This window comes from Zonotrichia albicollis, chromosome 12, assembly GCF_047830755.1.
Source record: "Zonotrichia albicollis isolate bZonAlb1 chromosome 12, bZonAlb1.hap1, whole genome shotgun sequence".
Classification (NCBI taxonomy): Eukaryota; Metazoa; Chordata; class Aves; order Passeriformes; family Passerellidae; genus Zonotrichia; species Zonotrichia albicollis.
The window spans coordinates 16,260,559-16,282,006 of record NC_133830.1 but is presented as its reverse complement, the minus strand read 5'-3'; the positions used below and the strand labels follow the sequence as shown (position 1 = coordinate 16,282,006).

General features: G+C 41.9%; 1 protein-coding gene across 11 annotated transcripts in view; it reads right to left on the bottom strand.

Moving 5' to 3' along the window:
• The window catches only part of DOCK3 (dedicator of cytokinesis 3), a 184,913-nt gene that overhangs the window by 87,173 nt on the left and 76,292 nt on the right, over positions 1–21,448 (bottom strand). For all 11 annotated transcript variants that reach the window (XM_074550057.1, XM_026792412.2, XM_026792415.2 and 8 more), the window contains exons 9-11: positions 19,847–20,001; positions 4,728–4,809; positions 303–363 (exon numbers count right to left, since the gene is read on the bottom strand). In XM_074550057.1, coding sequence (XP_074406158.1) covers positions 303–363; positions 4,728–4,809; positions 19,847–20,001 — 298 coding nt within the window. The remainder of the gene's footprint in view (positions 1–302; positions 364–4,727; positions 4,810–19,846; positions 20,002–21,448) is intronic.

The following is a 21,448-nucleotide window of genomic DNA, read 5'->3' as shown; positions in this document are numbered from 1 at the left end:
AAAAAGATCTCATTTGAAATTTTTAGTCATTGAACAAAAAGCCTTTCTACTTTGTCCCTCTCCTGTAGATGTAGTGTTTAATCAAAAATTCAGTTTCAGACTCAGAAAAACAAAATCACTGCTAAACAGTCATCAGTAACTTTCTAACACTTAGCTCCATATGGTCTGAATGTCAATCAGTCTATGACTGAGTTTTCTAAATGTATAAATCATTATAAAGTCAGCTAATTACAACATACATTTAAAAATACTCTAAGAGCTCTGTTTATTACATATATTCCAAGCACTAAATCATACTGTACCTATTCGGATTACATGGGCAACTATGTACAAATCCCTCTTCATGTCCTTGCTGCTGAGATCCTGAAAGATTAGAAAAAAGAGAGACATTCCAACATAAGTGCCTGCAACTATAAATGTGGATGAAAACTCTGAAATCCTATGTTACAGAAAAACAGGACAAGAATTTTAAAAATGAGCTTCAAGAAAAACCAAACAGGAAAAGGAGAACCTACAGAAGAGCAAAAGCAAAGCTGAAGTTAATGAAGACAAGTAAGTGTTATTGACTCTGAGAAAAGTTTAAAAAAGAAATAAATAAAGAAAAACACATAGGATACTTTTCAATAACTCATTACTGCAGAATTTTGCATTCACATGTCAGAAGCCACCTTAATTGCAATTTCCCTGGTATGTTGTACGTTTCACTGATAACTTCATAAACAACCAGGAACTTCTGATACATTCCTCCTGCATTTTTATTTTTTTTAGTTACAGGAAAGGTCTAAGAAACATTTCTTCCTAAAAACCAGTTTTGCCTATGCCCCTCACCTCCCAGACAAGACTTTAAACAGATACTGTGTACTGGGAGAATATTCATCTCTGGTTTAGGCTGATGCAAAAAGGCTCCTTGTGCTCTGCAGGGACAGCTGCTGCCACCTCACTGTCAGGTACTACTCACACAAAAATTAACTGCAACAGTCTGATTCTGATACAATCCTGTGGTTTTCTTTAAAAAGCTCCTCAACTACATGGTATAGTAACCACTGTGAAAGGAAATAATGCTCTTTTTGTATAAAGAGAGGAAGAAATTTAAACTGTGGACATCTAAGATCTGTCATCCCTAATCTGAACCAATTTAGAATTAAAACCTGCATTTTGCTGAAAGCTAAAACATGAACCTTAAATCCCACAGGGAATTTCTTTCTCATGTGACTTGAGAACCCAAAGCCAGTGAGATTATGATGGCAATGCAACTCCAGACTATGGTGCCACACAGCACAACAGAAGCTGGCACAGTGACTCAGAACTAGGCAGGAAGGGAATTGATCCTAAGGAGAAGTTTCAATCCCTTCCCAATTGTGTTACATTGCTGAATTACAGCAGGCAAGTAACAAATTCATGGCTGTACCTCCTTGCTCTCTAAAAGCAGCTCTGCATTTCCCAGGGCAGCAGATGCAGGGAGCTGCAGAGCCACTGTTTGGGATGCTGCTGAGCAGCAGATCTGTCTCTCCAGAGCCAGAAAATGAAGCCACACAAACCATCCTTAGCATTTCCTCTCAGGCTTGATTTTGCTGCTGCACCAAGAAGGGAACACACTTTCTAGGCTTTCTCCATCACCCAACATAGCAGGGTAACATATGGCAGCCTTTATCTTGCATGTCTTGGAGACATGAAGTTCCACACTAAAAGGGATTTGACATAGTTTTAATCTCAGAAATGCCTGACAAGACATTTCAAAAAGCAAAAACACTTGGAGGTAATACTTAATGCTCTAGAGAGCAATAGATTCCTGAAAATATCTGTGCTTTGACAGGGGGAATTTTATTACACCATCAGATTACCAGTTCTAATTAACAGCAATTTAAAGAATTATTTTTTCAAAGGGCAGCTGTCAAAACATCAGAAAACGGCAGGGCACGAACATATTGATGGGTTCACACTTTAGTTGCTTTTCCAATTTCACAAATAAAGTGTCACAGGCAAAAGACAAAAAATGTGGGCCCAGATGGCCTTGCATTTCAGTTTGTACAGCACAGGCTTTTTACAAGGCAAGAAATTCTTACTATGACATGGAGCAAACAATCAAAAGCCCCAACCCCTGTGAGGAAGTTTTCAGATGATTCCTCTGCAGAGAATCCATGTACATCTCCTAGGATCAGGAGAGGATAAAACACATTTACTGGTTACTCTTAGGACTGCATCCACAGGGTGGATATTTGTGGCTATTTCCCACATCCTTCTGAGCTTCCTAAATGATCCTGACTGATACACAACATAATTTCATTCTAATTCTAACTGAATGGCTTTTTAGAAAATCATCTCTAAATTCTCTCACCTGTATTGGGTATGGAAGAGAGTCACTCTACAATAATGATTAGTTCTTTACAATGCTGGTTTCCAGAAAGGTCTGATTGTGTGTTAAAAGACCCAAACACCATCACAACAAGCCCCAAACCACTGCAATCAAGGATCCCTGTCTGCCAGTAATAAGTTATTTAATTCAGCTGCCAACCTCACAGGCCACAGAGAATGAGGTATTTAACAAAAATAACAACCTTATAGAGTGTAGCTACATTTTAATTCAGACCCAGGAATGTTTCTAACATGTGCACAGGCTGAGGTTTGCCTGAGTGAGCTTTGATCTCCAGAGCAAGCGGTTTCTCACCTTTGCTGGGATATGACAGCAGATGTAAAACCCAAGCCTGGGTAATTTTGATATCTTACACAAGGAGACAGCTGAACCCTTAGAAGTAACAGAGATAACAGGAAAAGGCAGGGATCCCTTGAATTATCTAAGATATGGGCTGCTTGCCTTAGGGAAAGAGGAGAGTTTTAGAAAGATACTGTGGTGTGGTGAGGTAGGGCAAGGAAATGAAGAAATAGATTAAAAGTCAAGATGAACACAAGCCTGGGAGAAGACCTGAAAATCACAGAACTATCTTATCTCAGAAGCATTTCATAATTAAGAAATTATCATAAGATAGAATCAGATAAAATGGTTATTCAAAAAAGCACATACTTATTGCTCTTTTACTAAACACTTTGGAAAGGTCCTTGAACACATTGATGAAAAGTACTGTTTTAGAGGTGTAAGATCATTTGCACAGATAATTTTTCCAGTTTTAATTCCTATTATGCAGAGTATACATTGATTGCAATTTTGTTCTGTAGAATACACATTCCATGGCACAAGAGTGAGAGTCTAAGCACCTCCAGCAGCCACTGATGGAGTCTGAGCACCCTGGAGAGCTGAGAGTGCAGCAGCTTTGCTGTTTGTGTACAGTGACAGGAAAGGGAGCTCAGGAGCCATCTCTGGTCAGGACTGGGCTGCACTGGCAAATCCTGCAATCCCAGGGCTGGCTGCTCTTGGACTACACTGGCCCTACTCAGAATATGCAGCAGATCTCTCCTGGAATTGTGCTATGGCCCTGGCTGTAATTTATCATTATTTTTTAAAGGCTGTTAAAGGCTGGTTGGCAGAACACCAGAGCAACAGCGTTTGACACTGTTCACCACACAGAGAGGAACAGGACACGTGTTCCATGCCCCAGGCTGTGTGGCACAGGTCAGGGTGGGGAAGTTGGATGCTGAAAATCCTTTTCAAACTCAGAGGCCAGAAAGTGCCAAAGTTGATACAATGCCTGTGCTGCCTTTTGGGATTACTCCTTAGGGCAGCTCCTAAAGCTGCACTGCTGCCTTTCCCCTGACTCAGACATCAGTGCTGAACCTTAACCCCTGCCCACCTTCTGTCAGCAGGGCCACACTCTGGGTTTGAGCCACCATCTCTGGGGTGACACTGTCACCTTGCTGATGTTTATTCAGCTTTCAGCACCTCACTGATGGTACCAAAACCAGAACTGCTACTGATGTCAGCATCCAGGTCAGTGCTACTTTTGGACTGCAGCTCTCAGATCCAGATGGAGACAGAACAGAGCATCCTTACACCTGGATCTATTCTGCTCCCTAAGAGGAGGAATCCTGCTGCCTTCTTCAGGGAGAGAAGGGAACAGTGCTGGGGACCATGCTCAGTGTCCAGCCCTGCCTGACCCCAGAGAGTGTCACTGCCAGGACCAAAGCTCTGCCATCTTTCTTCTTCACTGCAGGCAAAAATATTTCTGCTACAGAGCTTCCAGCATGTGCACTAACTAAAGGTGAGTCATGATGGAAGGTGTTTATCACACCTGGGACCTGAGATGCCTTACAGTTATTCTGTGAGGAGCTGTTAAGTTTCAGTGTCTGTAGAATTTCATATTCTTTCTGAGAAGAAGCAGCAGATAAAATGATGGTCTGACATCTGATTCTGAGGGAATTTTAAACACAAGTTAAGACCAGCACAGAAGCTATTTCTTATAAGGGCATGTAGGGACAGGGCAAGGGAAAACACTCATCTGATTTTAATCAGAAAAAAGTGCCTTGTTTTATGTTAAGGCCATCACAGCCTTTTCCTATGCTCAGTTATCAATGAGCATAGCACATCCAATGAAAATATTCAAAATTTCACACTGTCTGCAGGAACAAATGCAAGTACTTCAGAATATTCACTTAGCCATTAAGATAATTTACAAGTACATTCACTTTCTATGTTAACATTTCGTCAAAACCATAAAAGTTCAGAAATTATTTCTTTTCTGGTGATTATATTGGAGAGGAAGCACTGGGTTTCCTTCCCCTCAGGAAACCTCCAGCCCCACTGCTGTGAGGGGAGAAGAAAGGGAGCAGCCACGTACTGTGAAAAGCGCACACATTCGATCGATCTTCTCCGGGTTCCTGGGGCCTCCGTTCTTGTTTAACCTCACCATGAACCTCTCACTGAAAAACAAACAATGGTAAAAAACCAATCAGCTTTTCCTGTACATCAACAGAAAAACACTGCTAGATTTGGGTGTCATTAAAAAAAGATGCAGTGGTCGTTACAATTCCAAAGACTACACAACAGTATTCACTGTCTATACAAAATTACATGGAATAGCACAGATTTCTAATAGTAAGTAGTCTGCATGTGAAAACATTGTGTGATGCATATTCATGATGCAATAACATTAAAATAATGTGAATATAAGAAGCACAGAACCTGTACACATTACAACTCCTGCAGGCCAAGGCTAAGGCAAGCTTGCTGAGAGGTACACTGCCTTTGGTAAATCTGACTTCATTAAAATCCACTCAAAACTAGAAGTTACAAGAACACCAATTAAGCAATCTCCTTCAACACAGAGCATTTCTAGAAGCAAGACACTAATTCAAATACATTATGGTTCAATTTATAGAACTCTTACCAATCAAATTAAGCAGCCCTTTGATGAATAAAACCAGCACGTTTAGCCAGACTGCAAAATGAACAATACTCACAATGCATGGTAAGACATGGACATTCCTTCTTAAGAGAGAGAATTTATGTGTAAAAGTTTAATGAGCATTTTTTCCCTAGTGTGCAACAGCCCCCTAAGTATTGACCACAGTTTTCTTCCTAGATTTTCACAGAAATAGAGAGCACCCCATTAAATTTTCCAAAAATCACAGATTCTTTCAACCCTATCCTGTACAACTGTATCAACTCCAGTAACCTTCATTAGATACATTTGCCAGTACATTGTCCACCCTTGGCCTGAAGAAAATGAAAGCCCAGTGTTCACACCACCTCCTTTGGCAGCTTGCTCCAAGGGCCACTCCTCCCTGCTGTCAGAGCACATGGACCATGGGAAATGCCTGATTTCAGTGCACAGCCACTGCTTTTGTCTCCCTTCTGCATTAAAGAGTCCTTTAGAGAAACATCTTCTGCAGGGCAGGGATAGCAGTGATATCCCCACACACAAATAAGCAATTAAACACCGTGAAAAAATCCAAGAAAAAGTGCTGGGATCATTTTGTAGAATTCACCCACAGCAAAATTTTTCAACAGCATTTCAGGAGCAGTTCTAAAGCTGTAAGTTTGTAACAGTCTGGTACTGAGCCCACCTGCACCATGAACACACACACATTTGGGGGTTCCACACAGGTGAAGCCAAGCTCCTGCTCTGTGTAACTGGGATTTATCAGACATCATCTCTTAGCCCTTCACACAGCTTTATGCTGTGAGCTCATGTGACCTGTCCATTATAAACACAGATATTTTCAGAATTATTACTTTTGTTGAAATGGTCCTTAATTCTCACGCATGACCCATACATCTCATTATACACCTTTGCATGATAATTTATGTAAGTAAATGATGCTCAGCAATCCAGATCATCCCTCTCTGGCTGTTTCACTGGCCCTGTCACTCATTATTACTCCAACCTCCATGTATCCCACAACCCCATTCACTTAGAATTTTAATTAATTTGCTACCAGTGCTTATAACCTCAGAGACTGCTGAAATGCCACAAAGAAATCCAAAAGAAACAGGTATGTCACAATTCTTTTGAGATGTCAGTAAGTTCAGAACATTTCACCAAATGCTTTAATGACATGGTAAAATCCATTCTTTCAGTAATTTTGTGATGTGTTAAGTGGAGAGCAGGACAATACTAGACCTTCACAATGTTACACTGACAGTCACATTGCAACAACATTACGTCTTCACAGCTATCTATATCTACCTAACACAAATCAATGTTACATATTGTATTTTAAATTTCCAATAAGATGTAGTCTTGAACTTTCAAAACGGGTTTTTTAAATTATTTTATTTCAGCTCTAATGAGCATTTCATTTTCATGCAGCAGCTGAATGCAGTACTGTGTGCCACAAAGCCCTGTGCAGACTGGCCCTCGGACAATGGCAGGGAAGGGGCTGCCAAGTCTTTGAGCTGAGCTGCCTCTATGGGTTTCATTCACTAACAAAAGATTGCTTAGTGTGCTTTTAAAGCACCCAAAGAGGGATATCCTGGAGATTCACTTGATGGTCTCTTGCAAAGTTTTCCTCCATTAATAAGTGGAAATCTTTAAACATTTGTAATTCATCTTTTCCTCGTTAAAGCCATGGAGAAAATCTGGTTCCTGTCCTCCTATTCCAGTGCTTTTCAAGAAATGAGGCAGCCACCACCCCTCACCTGCCTATTGATCACCTGTTCCCTTATTCCAGCACCACTGCAGTAACAACCTTTACATTCCTTCCCTTAATTTAGAGTCCTCTTGAGTTTGTGTGAATAAATAATTAAAGGGACTTGGAGTCAACTGCAGCATTGAGAGCTGTGGAACAGGAAGAGGCATTTGGCCAAAGGAGATCCAAGGACAGGAGGCAGAGAGTGACAGGGCAGCAGTGCCAAGAGGCCACCCCAAGGACCAAGGCAGCTCCAGCTCTCCCTCTTTTCCTTTCACATCACTTCTCCTAAACCTGTGGGTTTGTTTCTCACCTCCAGCATTCCTCTAATCTTTGATATTAATACTGATCAAGAACAGCTTACTACTATTCTGCTGTTCTGTTATTATTCTGCTGAGGTCTCAGTGGTGCTGATGCTGTCAGGGTTGCTGGAACAGGACTGGAACCTTTTTTACACTGGTGACCCACATTATGAACTAGTTAGTCAGCTGCTTCCCATTTTACAACTGCAAATTTATTTCTATGTCAAAGCAAATCTGGAAGAATAACCCTGTTTCCAATGACCTGAAAATCCACTGCCTTCATCTATCATTGCAGGTCTGCTTTTAGACAAAAACACACACATTTAGGGTCAAGAAACTTAATGGGAATTCAGTAGCTTAATTTCTTCCTTTAAGAGCTACGTCCTTGGAAAAAGTTAAGTCCCCAGTGTGTCTTTTCCTCAATTTTATTCTCTGCACAAGGATGAGAGCACACACAGAATTTAGGCAACAATAAATCCTAGTTTAGTAAGACTGAAATATCAAATCTGAATAAACTCCATGTGGAAATTAATTAAAAACCCAGTAGTTATAACTGCCAAATGTGGTGGAAATGAAGCATGGGAGGTACTGAGATGCAATCTGACTGCTTGATCCTACTGCTGCCCAAAGCCAAAAAAACCCCACGAAACACCCACAACTAAAACCAACAACCCAATAAAAGTTTTCAGCTATTCTGAATATATACCAAAATCAGTTCTTTTGCATAAAATTGGAGATAAATTCATCAAAACTGAGAAAAAAAATTAACATTTTACCCTGCTGAGCTGAGACCCAAGAGGTGCCACATCAGAAGCAGTATCTTAAATAAAAGCTTATTTATTCCTCTTCCTCCTATATGCTATAAGTAAGCCCCAATTACTCTAATTGCAGCATCTCCTCCTGTGCTAATTCACATCACAGTGAAACCACCTCTTGTGCAGCACTAAGCCAGGGTTTACAATCACTCTCATGATTAGCAATTGCTACAGCTACTCAAATATAAGAACCACTGCTCAGACAGGCAAAGTCAAACAGCTTCTTGTTCCTTCACTTGAAAAGGAGGAAAAATGAAAGGAGAGTAGTGTCTGACTTCTTGGCTTCCCCAAAGTGACTGAAAAGCAGAACCATACTGAACTCTGCAGAAAGGAAGGAAGGCATCACTGGGTTGGGATGTTACATTTTCAGCATGAAAAAGGGGGCAAACAGGGACACAATTCCCTGTTGGTGAGCAGGAGTGGCACTGTGCCCCCAGGGAGTTTTTGTTGTTAAGGTTTGTTTGGGATGTTCTTCACACAATGTGTGAAGATGACAACAAAAGGAAAGGGCTGGCAAAGAGCTTGGGCTGCACTGGTGAGCCCCTTGTATTCATTCAAGGGCACATTTCATTAGTGGGGGGGATTCAAGGCAAAAATCCTGACTAAGCATCAGCTTGGGAATGTAGGTACAGCATTAATGGATGCATAATGCCAAAGTACAGACACCTGCAATAAGATGACAACACCAGTCTCCAATTCAATTTTCTGTTTCAAGTTTCATATGAAACAGAAGTTCCAAACCTTCTTGGTGTTCCTCATGGGCAGCTCCTCAGAGCACTGACTCTTCTTCACAAAGCAACCACTGACTCCAGCTCCCTTCTCACCCAGACACCCCACTCTTTTATAGCATCTTCTTCTCATTGCTTACAGCTGTGGCCTGTTAAAGCCAGGCCTGTTCCTAATCTTTGATAATTGGCCCAGCTGCAGCTCCTTAGGGGTAAGACTACCTTCTACACTATTTTCTTATATCCTATCCCCCTACAGACTGCTGATAAAGAACACGGAGTAAAAAAATTAATTCTTTAACAAAGAATAGGAGATTGGTTTTCTGAAGCAGTAACAGCAGCACATTAGGGCTTCAATCCCCTTAGGCAGAAACCTCACATCTTATACCCTTCCCTCATCTTAAGTAATGGTCCAGGAGCTATTTCTCCCAGAAACAAAACCTCCTTCACCCTCCATTCCAATGCCACTGAAAGGGAGAAGGTACAAATCTACAAATGCCCCCTAGTTTTTCTTATTCTCCTCAGTGCTTCTTATTTCCAGAGGAAACTGGGGGAAACACTGAAAACCCCCAATATTATTAAAAATACCTCAGTCCTTTCTCAAAAGCTGTATTTAATTGGGTTTTCACAATTCAGCATGTGGCCAACCCTTCTAAGAACACAGGTTATTTTAAAAATACATATTGGTCCATGACACATGTAGAAGTGCTCAGGGAAGGGTAATGTGGTAGTGGAAAAGATCATATGACAACTTGTATTTTAGACTTTGATCTTCTCTTGGTGCCTCCCCAGGTTTCTTTCTGATATTTTCAGTATAATGTAAAACCTTGCCTGCATGCAAAATACAAACTCAGGAACAAACATCTGAAAATGCTGCCATAGAAGCCAGAAGTTTGCAGGAATAAGTTACAAGCACTTGCCTAGCCAGGACAGTTCATCTCCCTTCAGTGTTACTGGTTAAAAAAACAAATGATAACCATGATATTATTTCCTTTCTCCTCTGCCCTCCTTCCTGAAAAAGGTCTATCTTTTCTTTAAAGAATGTTAACATGCCTGACATTAATTCTAGACTAACATTTGAGCTGGCATACGAGCTCATTTGAAGGTGCTACAGTAAAAGCACCTTATTTTGTCCCAGATAAATCTCCTGAGCAAGCTCCACACAGCCCATCCAGGAGAGAGCTTGGGATGAGCTGGTCACTCTATGGCAATTAAACCTTGCCAACAATTCCCCTCAAAATATCCCAGTCTTGGTGCACACAGCACATGGCAGGCAGTGCCATCAAACACTGCATTCTCCCTGCCCCTGTGTGTACAAGCTCTACAAGAACAATATGTTGGCCAGATGAGTGGAATTATGTGAGGAATTACTGGTATAGGATCAAAGCATTTTCTTTAAAAAATGAGCTTGTTTCAAAACATGAATTCAGTTGGAAGAGAAACACCATGAAAGAGATCCCTGGGGCTTGGTGGGAATGGAAGTGGAGAGAAACTGAGCTGCAGTCTCAAAACCTCACAGTTTGGTCAAGCTAATATGTGCAGGGATTAACTTGGGAGTTGCTCCTGTATCAAAAAGGAAGTGCAGTGACCCAGCAGAGCAGAAGTTTTAAAGCCCCAGGAGAGCAGCATTAGCCAGTTTTTCAGAAAGCAATTACTGCTCCACCATCCTATTTGGAGGCTGAGGGAAAATCAGCCTCTACTGTCCTGGCTTTCCATTTGTGCTGCACCCTGCAATACAGTTAATGATAACCACATGAGACTTCTTCATATTTGCTTGCACAACTCCACAGAAGAAAAAAATATACTTTTATTTTCATTCCATTGGCCAAACTGGAAATTGGAATTTGGAAATTTGTTCAAATCTCTCGAGTTTGTCAACTGCAAGAACATTACCAGAGTCAGTGATTGAAACGGTCACATCAGGACAGCACTGCAGCCTGATACTACTGAGAACACTCTGTAGGAACTTTCTAAAAAGGAAACAAGCCTCACTTCAGGCCCTCAGAACTCTATTTCATGGGCATGGTCTCATGTTCATGAAGAAAGCACGCACCTATAACGACATTTTAGTAATTTCCCATTGTGAAAAAGAATTGGTTTTACTCTTGAAAGATTATTTAAGCAGTAGGAGTATCCTCTGAAAAAGCTTTTCAAGTTTGTTTTCTGTTCATCATGATTATCTTTTAGAATTGCTAATTTTTGCTCATCCTCTTGGGGAAAAAAATTAGGTTCTTACAGCTGCTGTAAGACTGACCTAATAACAAAATCTCCCAGAGCTCCACAGAACGAGTCTCCATTCTCAGTGTGAGAGGAAGCCAGAGCATGTGTACAGAATGGAGCCACGACTGTGAAGAACCCAATTCCCACTGGCAGTGTAAAGCACCAGCCTGTCCCAGACCCCAGCAGTGTCTGAGCATCCATCACGGACAGCGGTCACTGCCCAGCCCTGGAGACAGCAGCATCACCTCTGCTGAACTTTCCATTTGCTCACTGTCTCACCAGTGACTCATGGACTGCTTAACAATCTTCCTTTAACAATCCTCCTTTTCAGGCAAGTGCTCACACAGTGTGTTTGGTTTTTCCCCTTTCTTTTGCTGGGGGAGGCAGGAGAGTTCTTTCCTGAGCTGGCTTGTCCAGAAGCTCTGCAATAACCCCGCTTGCACAAACAACTGAGGCACAGTACACTGCTTTGGTTTGTGGAGTGTATTTTATAAAGACATCTTAGAGAAAAGAACACTGAATCTGTGAGGGAAATCAATCTGGCCCTGAGAAAACAGCTCCAAGCAACACAGTTTGCTTCCTAGCAAATTCGGGCTTAATGCTCATGAATTATTAAATTACCACATTGGCGAGAAGCCCCAGGGGAGGATTACAGAGCTTACAGTAAGACTGTTACTGCAAACATTGGGTTTCCATGGAAACAGAAAATAGTGAAAATAACTACCTGTCATTTCTCTTGCCACGTTCAAGGGAAAACCACCACAATGTTAAAGTGTTATTGAGGCTTGCAGGGGAAAGGGAGCTAAGCACCAATTACATTCTCCTTGGCTTCTCATGACTCTGCCACACTTGAACATTTGACACCACCATAAGGATTTTTCTGTTATTTCCATCATGAAAGGTACATATTTTTGTTCCTGAAAGGAATTCTGTCAACTAGAAAAGGCTTCTATTTAAAAAGGAAAAAAAAAAAAGAGAGAGAGACTTAGAGACTTCAGTCATTGAGTGCAATTCCTCAGTGATGGTGATTTTAACTAATGGAAGGCAAGGCAGACTGACCCTGCCAGGTGGCAGGTGAGGGAAGCTTTGCAGGGAAGACTTCTAATTTTGGATTACAGGTATTTTGTAGAATAAGGATTTTATCACCATCTCTACCCTGGGAGAAGCTAATGGTTCTGAGGTCTGGTACAGCAGCTGTCACGTTTAATATCTGCTCTACAAGAGCTTTGCACATGACAACTTCTGTCAGGAACACAGACCTGGCTTTTGAGGGGGAATTTCCCCACAGAAAGAGCTGAAGCACAAGAAGAGGATTCCATCCACTGAGCCTTCCTACAGACAGAAAATCACTTGGAAGTGCTTTCTCTGAGCTCACACATTTAAACAACACAGATTTCCCCGCTGCCCCTCACGTGAGCAGAATTTCTTCCAGCTGCGTGTTCACAACACATTGTCAATTCCTCCTGAGCAGGAAAAGGGAGGAAGTTCCAATGCCTGCAACTCATTGATTTCTTTCTGTTAACAGCTAAAAAAATCATAATAACCCTGAAAACTCTATATCCCTGCCTATTTGTATATCATACTTGATCCCCAACCAAAAAAAAAGCCCCCACTAGTGGGGGAAGGAGGATGGTGGTGGTGAGACATTCAAAATAAGATGGATATTTGTAAAAGCTCCTGCTTTGGAATAGCTACATAGTATTAATTCCATATGAACTAGAAAAGATAGTAATCTTATAGAAAAGAATTAACAAATTTAATAACACCACTTACATGTCTTACAGGAACTTTCAAACACAAATCCAGACAGTAGCAGTTTCTTTTGCATACACTATTAACAAGACAGAGAATAAACAGGAAAACCAAGCAAATGCAGATTCCAGAGAGATCCAGGTAATGAAAGTCAGTTGAAGCAACCAAAAAAGAAAATGAAAATGCATCATTCCTCCTGTGTCCTTTCCTAAAAATCTACCCACCAAAAAGCCTTATAAAATACTCCACAGGTTTTGCCTTCAGTGATGACAAAACTTGCATTTTTCAGAAGTTCTCTACTCTACCAGAAAGTCTCTTTGTCCCAGCTGTCTGTGTCTCTTCAGAGACACCCAGATTTTCCATGGTCACTGCAGGGAGCAGAGCAAGGCCTTTGCTGTGGGTGGCAATATTTCTCAATGCCTGCTTGGCTTTTCAGGAAGTTCACCTTGAGAAGGGTGAAATGCTCATGCTGCTCCCATGACTATTGCTATGAATTATCTATTGCACAAAACTCAATACTTCCCTTGAAATACTAAAGCCACAACAAACTGAAGTACAGGAGGAGCTGAGGGAGGATTAGCTATCCCAATAGATCAGATTGCTAAAAGACAGGTAAAAATATAAACATGGTTTTTTTCATGACTAAGCAGAAGAAAAAACTCATTAGTTGGTAAGGTTAATCCCTAAGAAAATTTTCTGAATATTAAAGAAATAATTCTGAGTGATACAAAGTTATTTTTTCCCAGCAGCCAAATCATTAAACTGACAGTGAACAAGATAACTTTTCTATTTTAAAATAGCTACGCTATTAAAAACATAACAAAAGGAAAATTTAGTGCATATTGCACAATAAAAGTAAAATATAATTTTCTACTTCCTTACATAGCAACTGGCAATAAAGGAACATGATAATATTTTAAAGCAATTAACTGGGGATAAATGCCCACACATTGTCCCAGCACTCCCAGAGCCATTACTTGAGAGAAACAATTCAGAAGAAGGATCTTCAGGTCAGTCCCATGTCCTGGGAGAGAATGCAGTCAGGCTGACACAGCCTTCACTGCAGATCCCTCCATGTTCATTACCAACTTCTCTTTCAGCTATTCAACCTCAACCATATCTATCTACCCAGTGACCCTTCTTTCCTCTCTCTGACCTTATTAATGCCAGTCTGACTTTTTTATTTCACCTGCCCCCCTCTCTCCCCTCCCAGCTGCCAAACCTCCATCTGCCCAAGCAGACTCTGGTGTCCAGAACACGGACAGGTTCTAGAGCCCAGGCTTGGGCAGGCAGGGCTGCCCTGTACAGCTGTTCCTGCATTAAGGATGCTGATCCTGCACATCAGAGCTCTGAGGGGACTCAAGCCCCTTCTTGGACAGGACCTGTGGGAAATTTGCTATTGCATTTCACATGTTGGCTCAGTGTTTGAAATGAAAGCTCCTGAGTGGTAATTGTCTGCAATTAGCAAATGCTACAGGAAAATTATTCAAGATGGCATGTGTAAGCACAATGTAATTCTAGCTACACTGCTCCTGCTAACATTTTTTAGAATATGCATTCCTATTGACAGTTATAAAGGAATTTAAAAAAAAAGACTAAAAGATGATGAGAACCATGGAGCTAACGGCCATCAACAAATACAAACAGAGATGAGGGATTCCTGTCAAATTTGTCAAGGTAACCTTCAGCAGCTTGGTACAGATTTGTATTCTGACGTCTGAACCAGGAATACTGTGGCTCGGAAACTCCTACTACAGAAAGAGTGAAAATCAAATTCCCTACCAATTCATCATTTCTAAATCCAGCATTTTCAAGTCTTCTACTCTACCTAAACCCTGGCACAAACATTCTCTTCTTCCAGCCCCCCCTGGCCACTCAAGTGCACTATTGGGGCTTCTACAGGACTAGGTTGTACAAATGAGTAGCAGCTTGAGAAAACTTCTAACACTCACACACTGATTAAACCAAACCCAGTTTGGTCATGCCCCAGAAGTTTACTTGTTTACAAGGACACATTTAAATTGATAACTATGTTCCCTAATATTTTTATCCCTTTTATCTTGAACTATTTACCCATTTGTGTGCTGATTTTTATCACAGAAAATAATTTGGTTGGAAAATGACCCAAGATCCAGAGAGGAGTTACAAATAGGAAATCATTATCTCCATTGCCTCTGCAGTTACCACCAAACCCCACTGCAGAGCAGTACTAACAGCCAAACACTGCCACTGAACATTTGACTCAGCCTTGAAAAATAGGGGCAGATGATTTTATGTCAGATGACTTTTGAGCAGCTGAATCCAACTATCCTGCTGGAGACCCAGGGCGTTTTTTCAGTCCATAATTATGTTTCCAAACCATGTTTCTCTCCTGAGAACTGCTTTGTCAATGGTGCTAAATCCTTAAGACAAGACTTGGGACAGACTGTACTGCTCACATTCTCCCCATCATCCACCCACAAACTGAGAACATTTCCACAAAAAACATCTTTCTGTATCACCTATTAGCAAGAGCTTTAAAGAGCAAGCTTATATTTTTTCTCATTTTGGCTACAGCTTTTAGATTTTAACACTGAAATAGAGGTTTCCCAATCAAACTCGTAGCCTGTGTTGCAGTGTTTACAATCCTGTCTCACCCCAAAGACACGGCAGATATTTAAACAGACACTGCAGAGAGCACCTGGTCTCTGAACCAATGGTTGGAAGGGTTTGTGTAAGAGAATGGCCACAGGGAGCTGCTGAGTGAGTGGCAGCAGCAGCAGCACAGGCACTGAGCACATCTCCCAATCCCCCAGTCACGACAGGGTCGCTGCTATAACGGGAATGGCAAAGGCTCAGTGAGTAGGAGGAGGCAGGTGGAGGAGCTACCAGCAGAAATATGCACAACACCATCTCCCATGCATAATTACTGCTTAGGCCCCCAGATCTTCAAATTCAATCACATCAGAGTTTCTCTTTTGTTCTATTCACTCTCCATAATTAAGGATATTTCTAGATGACAAGAAAATTTTAAATCCCAGTGGTGTGTAAAATAGGGTAACTGGTTGAAGATGCAGGCAGAATGAAAAACATTCACATGTTTAAACATAAACTTTATAAAGAAAAAACAAGACGGAAATTTATTTATCCTTTTCCATACTCAAAAGGCTGAGAGAAGTGGGATTGCTCAGCCTGGACAAGAGAAGGCTTCAGGGTAACCTGACTGCCCCTTCCAGGACTTGCAGGGAACCTACAGGAAAGATGGCCAGGGACTCTTTACAAGGGCTGGAGTGGGAGGACCAGGGGAATGGCTTTACACTGAGAGTGGCTTTAGATGGGATATCAGGAATAAATTCTCCCCTGTGAGGGTGGGGAGGCCCTGGCACAGGCTGCCCAGAGAATCCCTGGAAGTGTCCAAGGCTGGGCTGGAGCAGCCTGGGTGGGCAGAAGGTGTCCCTGCCCATGGCAGGGGGAGGAACGAGATGGCCTTTTAGGTCCCTTCCAACCCAAACCACTCTGGGGTTCTATGACAGTTAGAATGGACTTAAGCTTTTATTCAGAAAAACAATTCCACTATCATACCTCTGAATGTGTCACTTCTCTAAGTTTTGCATAATTCCATTTCCTAGAAAAATAGAGTTATTATATAGGTATCTAAACCTCAATCTTTTACTGAATTTAATTTATTTTCACTATCAAAATCATGCTAAAAATGTCAAGAAATGTAAATATTTCTCTTATTTGTTGCATCTTTCTAGCACAGATAACACTTTGCATGCCTTTGTCTACCAGTTCCCAGCTCCTTCAGAGCAGTTAATGCAGCCTGTATCCTTTATTCTATCAAGTTTAATACTTCTCTTCTGTCGAGGCAGGAGGTGCATTCCCATATAACAGAACAAAATTAGTTGGCTCTGATGTGATTTGTGCTTGACAAATCTATGTTGACTTTTACTTACCATCTTGTTAGCTTCTTAGTGCCAACAAGTAGTTTATTTGTTCCACAACTTTTCACATTTGTCATCGGATTGCAGCTGACCTTCTTAGAGAGATTGAGGCAAAGCAGCCATTAAATACTCCAGCTATCTTGGAAACATCTGCTCATGGCTTAATGTCCCCTTAAATCTGTTCAGCTATTTCTTCATTTTGTTAAAAAAAAAAGTTTTTTTGCTGGTAAAGCATTATAGAATTATTCTTTTGGTTTTTCGTCCTTTTTGCCCTTTAGTAGTTGCATTTTTTCTACAAGTTTCTGTCTCTTCCCATCCCTGTTTGTGCAATTTCATTTGTCCTGTTTTATACTGCCTTTCCAACATGACACAGACTTTCTGTTGTCTCCATATATATTTAATTTTTCCTTCATACTCAAACAATTTGCCTTTGTGCTCATCAACAGTATCATTCAGAAACATACAACTCTCAAATCTCTTTTCTCCATATTGGTTTACCTATCTCTATCTGATCTTTACTGGCACCTTCCTTACCGAGTTTACCATCTTTACAGTAATATTTTCTCTGCTGCTACTCTCAACTGGATCACTCCATGACATTCATCCCAAGGTGTATCTCACAATGGGGGATAATCATGGGGTATAATCCAAACTACATCAATTATCACCTCATTTTCCAGTAACTTCCACTCAGCAAACAAACTGAGGTATTGAATATGAGTCACAAAGTTGCAAGACTAGTGTCTTTTGTATTCAAGTAAAAAAGAAATCCCAAATATTTAAAACAGACAAATAAGCTTTAATCTCTTTTTAAATCTGAGCCTTCAATTTCTATTTACTTAGAAGTATTTCTTCCTATATTTCTGGCAGATTAAAAGTGAAGTAACTTTTTCCTTGTGTTTACCTCTAGGCCTGACCCCTCTGCTGGCAGTGCTGTTATTCCTGCTGCCCACAGCTCCCCACTGTCACCCTCTGCCTGCTCCTCCTTTGCTGACAACCATTAAACACAGCAACATTTTTGTATTCAGAACCTGAGACTCATCTCAAAAGGTATTTCAGCTGCTGCTCCAACCTTCTGATTGCTAATCCCCACCTGGTGCATGCTGTTGCTTCAGCCCTTGAAAAACGCTGGAACTTTCAGCAATTCTTCACTTACCCTCCCTGGGAAACAACTCTTGGCAGCAGCAGGCTCAGGGAGGTTTGGAATCCAGCACATGTCCAAGGCAGTAACGCTGAAAGCCACTCAGCCTCCAGCATGAGCTGCTTGGGTAAGAAATTTATCAAGCTCCAAACCATTTCAGAAGTCAATTTGTCCCTTTCATTTAGAGTGCAGTGTGCAGAAGCCTTGCTTGGGTTTTTTACCTTAATGTACTATTTCCCGAGAGGAGAGAAAATGTTTTAAAGTAGATATAAAAACATCATTCTGAATTTGTAGCAATGTGTTTGTCTGTTTTCTGGTCTCTTCTCCAAAACAGAGCTCAGCCTCATTACACATTTCTTCCCCAGCACTCTTTGGGATGTAGGAAAATGTAAAAATTATGCTGTTTTCACTACAGCAGACCACTGATGCTTAATACAAAGAGCTAAGTAATAACAACTGTTTGCACAAAAAAGCATTACTATATATATTTAAATTTGCCTGGACCACTCTTTTTGCTTTTCCTCATTATAAACAATTATTTCTTTTTTTTTTTTTTAACCACTGGCAAAACCCTTTCCTTAAGGCTCTGCACTCAGTGTTTACATACAAACTGCAGCCCAAGACAATTCATCTCCTTTCAAAGCAATTTCTGCTGGCAGCAGCTTGTCTGCCTGTCCCTTCCTCTTCCTGGCAGCTTTTCTCATCTCAATTATTTAATATTATATTGCTTTGCAGTAGGAACTAGTTGGGTGTATCTTTTCTGTTTGGTTTTCCATTTTCACCTTTCCCTCCTAATAGCTATTTTCTGGTCATTCTCTCAAGAGAGGAATCATAGGCACATCCTAAACTCCATCCACTGGAGTGTCCAAAGAGCTGCAGAGATGGGAAGGGCCTGGAGGAGGAGCCTTGTGAGGAGCAGCTGAGAGCCCCTGGTTTGTTCAGCCCGGAGGAGACTGAGGGGAGACCTCAGTGGAGCCTCCAGCATCCTGCTGAGGGGCAGGGGAGGGAACCAATCTCTGCTCTCTGTGCCCAGGGACAGCAGGGAGGGCTGGAGCTGGGGCAGGGGAGGTTTAAGATGGATGTCAGGAATACCATCAGGTCATCAGAGCTTTCTAATACAGATCAATTTTCAGTGGGATGTACTCTGAAGAGATACAAAACTGTTCTCACTTACTCTGAGCTTTCTTCCTAAGAGAGGAAGGAACATTCTGTGGCTCTTCCCTCACTTAGAAACAAATCTAAATCTAACTGCTGAAAACTAGGAGAGTTTTGACTATGGCAGCAAGTGAATGCCAGGAAATGCTTTTACAAAACTCAGAACACTGCACAAATATGATGTTCTTCAGATCAGACCAAGCTGCATCTGCTAAACTTCCAAGACACAAAATAAATGCTGCAATGCTCTTCTACATACTCTGATGTTTCAAAGCACATGCTTGTAAGAGGAAAAGCCAGCCCATCTCATGTTTGCTAACACTGGTACCAATGAGTTCAATAAACTGAGAGCAGAGACACAGGGATGAATGTTAAGAGTTTATGTTGAGGAGAAAAAGCTATTTTGTGACATGCCTGGAAGGCAAGGAGTGGAGGAAAGTTACAGAGGCACACAGCAGTCCCTTCTCAAACCAGCCCCACAGCCTGGCCCTGTCACTATTTGTGCTTCTTAACCAATAACCCTAAGGAGGAAGCTTCTGTAATGTCTGGAGGCAAAGTCAGAAAACTAAAAAATTCAGCCATTCTGTGCCTTTATTGCTTCACTAAATTTCCTATGCAAGAGCAGTCTGATATTCCATGTAAGAACTGCAGGGCCAGCAGTTCCTGATGTCCCAGCTCTGTCCTTCCAGGTGGGCCACAAGAACACACCTTGTGTTTATCTGCATTGTACCTGCTCTGCTCACAACTCTTTTCTTTTCCTAGGAAGCTTTTTAGCTCTTGGACAAATTCCTACCTGATCTGTTTGCCTTCCCGGACATCGTACAAGGAAAAAAACACATCAGTGTCCTCTCCAATGGTGTTGTAGGTGAAGCTCTTCAGGCTGAGGAAGAAGTGATGAGGCACCGGCATCCGGCAGGCTTCCCCGTGCCGCTGACGGATGGTGTCCACCTGGGGCAAACGGGAAAGCCATTGGCACCTCCTCACACAGAACCATTGGCACCTCCTCACACAGGACACTGAACCATTGGCACCTCCTCACACAGAAAGGGCACTGCACCACTGGCACCTCCTCACACAGAATGGACAGTGAACCATTGGCACCTCCTCACACAGGAAGGACACAGAACCATTGGCACCTCCTCACACAGAACCATTGGCACCTCCTCACACAGACAGGGCACTGAACCACTGGCACCTCCTCACACAGACAGGGCACTGAACCACTGGCACCTCCTCACACAGAAAGGGCACTGAACCACTGGCACCTCCTCACACAGAACCATTGGCACCTCCTCACACAGACAGGACACCTGAACAGACCAACCTGAGCATTTGAACAGAGATCCTGCTCTCTTCTCACCCTCAAGTAAAAGTTTAATCTCAAATATATTCTGCCTCAGAGATGGAGGCCAGATTAAGCTTTCTGCCTCTATTTTTAATGTTTCTAATTTGAATAGATTGATGAAACTGTGATAACCAAGTAGATGCAAAATAAATGGTTTATGCATTGGAAATCTGATTTTATCAAGTAAACCAAGTCAATCCTATTTCTCAAATTTTGCTTTGATTCTGGTACTGAAAATGAATTATAAGATGGTATTGGAGTGGGTCCTGATCATTTCCATTTAAAGCAGATGGACTTAAAGCATTGTCAGTAACATTTGTTACATTATTTCTTTTGAGCAGCTGCAATTCACCTCTAGAGGTCATTTGTGCAGCCAGCAGGACCAGGGCAGTGACTGCCCCCCTGTTCTGGGCACTGCTGAGGCCACACCCCAAATCCTGGGCTTTGGGCCCCTCACTCCAAGGAAGAACTGAGGTGATGGAGCCTCTCCAGGGAAGGGAAGGGAGCTCAGGTCAGATGAGGAGCAGCTGAGGGGGCTCAGCCTGGAGAAAAGGAGGCTCAGCAGGGACCTTGTTGCCCTGTGCAGCTCCCTGAGAGGAGGCTGTAGCCAGGTGAGGGTTGGGCTCTTCTCTCAAGGAACAAGTTGTGTCAGGGAGGTTTAGATTGGATATTAGGGAAAGACTCTGCACTGAAGGGGTTGTCAAGCACTGGAACAGGCTGCCCAGGGAAGCACTGGAGTCACCATCCTTAGAGGGATCTAAAAGATGTGTAGATGTGGTGCTTAGGGACAGAGTTAGTGGTGGCCTAGCAGTGCTGGGGGAACATTGGGACTTAATCCTAAGGGCATTTTCCTCTCAAAAACAATCCAGGACTTAGAACAAAGCTTAACAGGCCAGTTTGTCCTGCAGGTATAAAAAAACTACACAAGGGTTGATAACATGAGCAACCAATCAAGCCAGACAGTAGAAAGGTTTACATTTTGGCTCAATGTATCAAGACCTATTTACAGCAGTGAATGCTGGGGTGGTAAAGGAAAAAAGAGTATAAGCA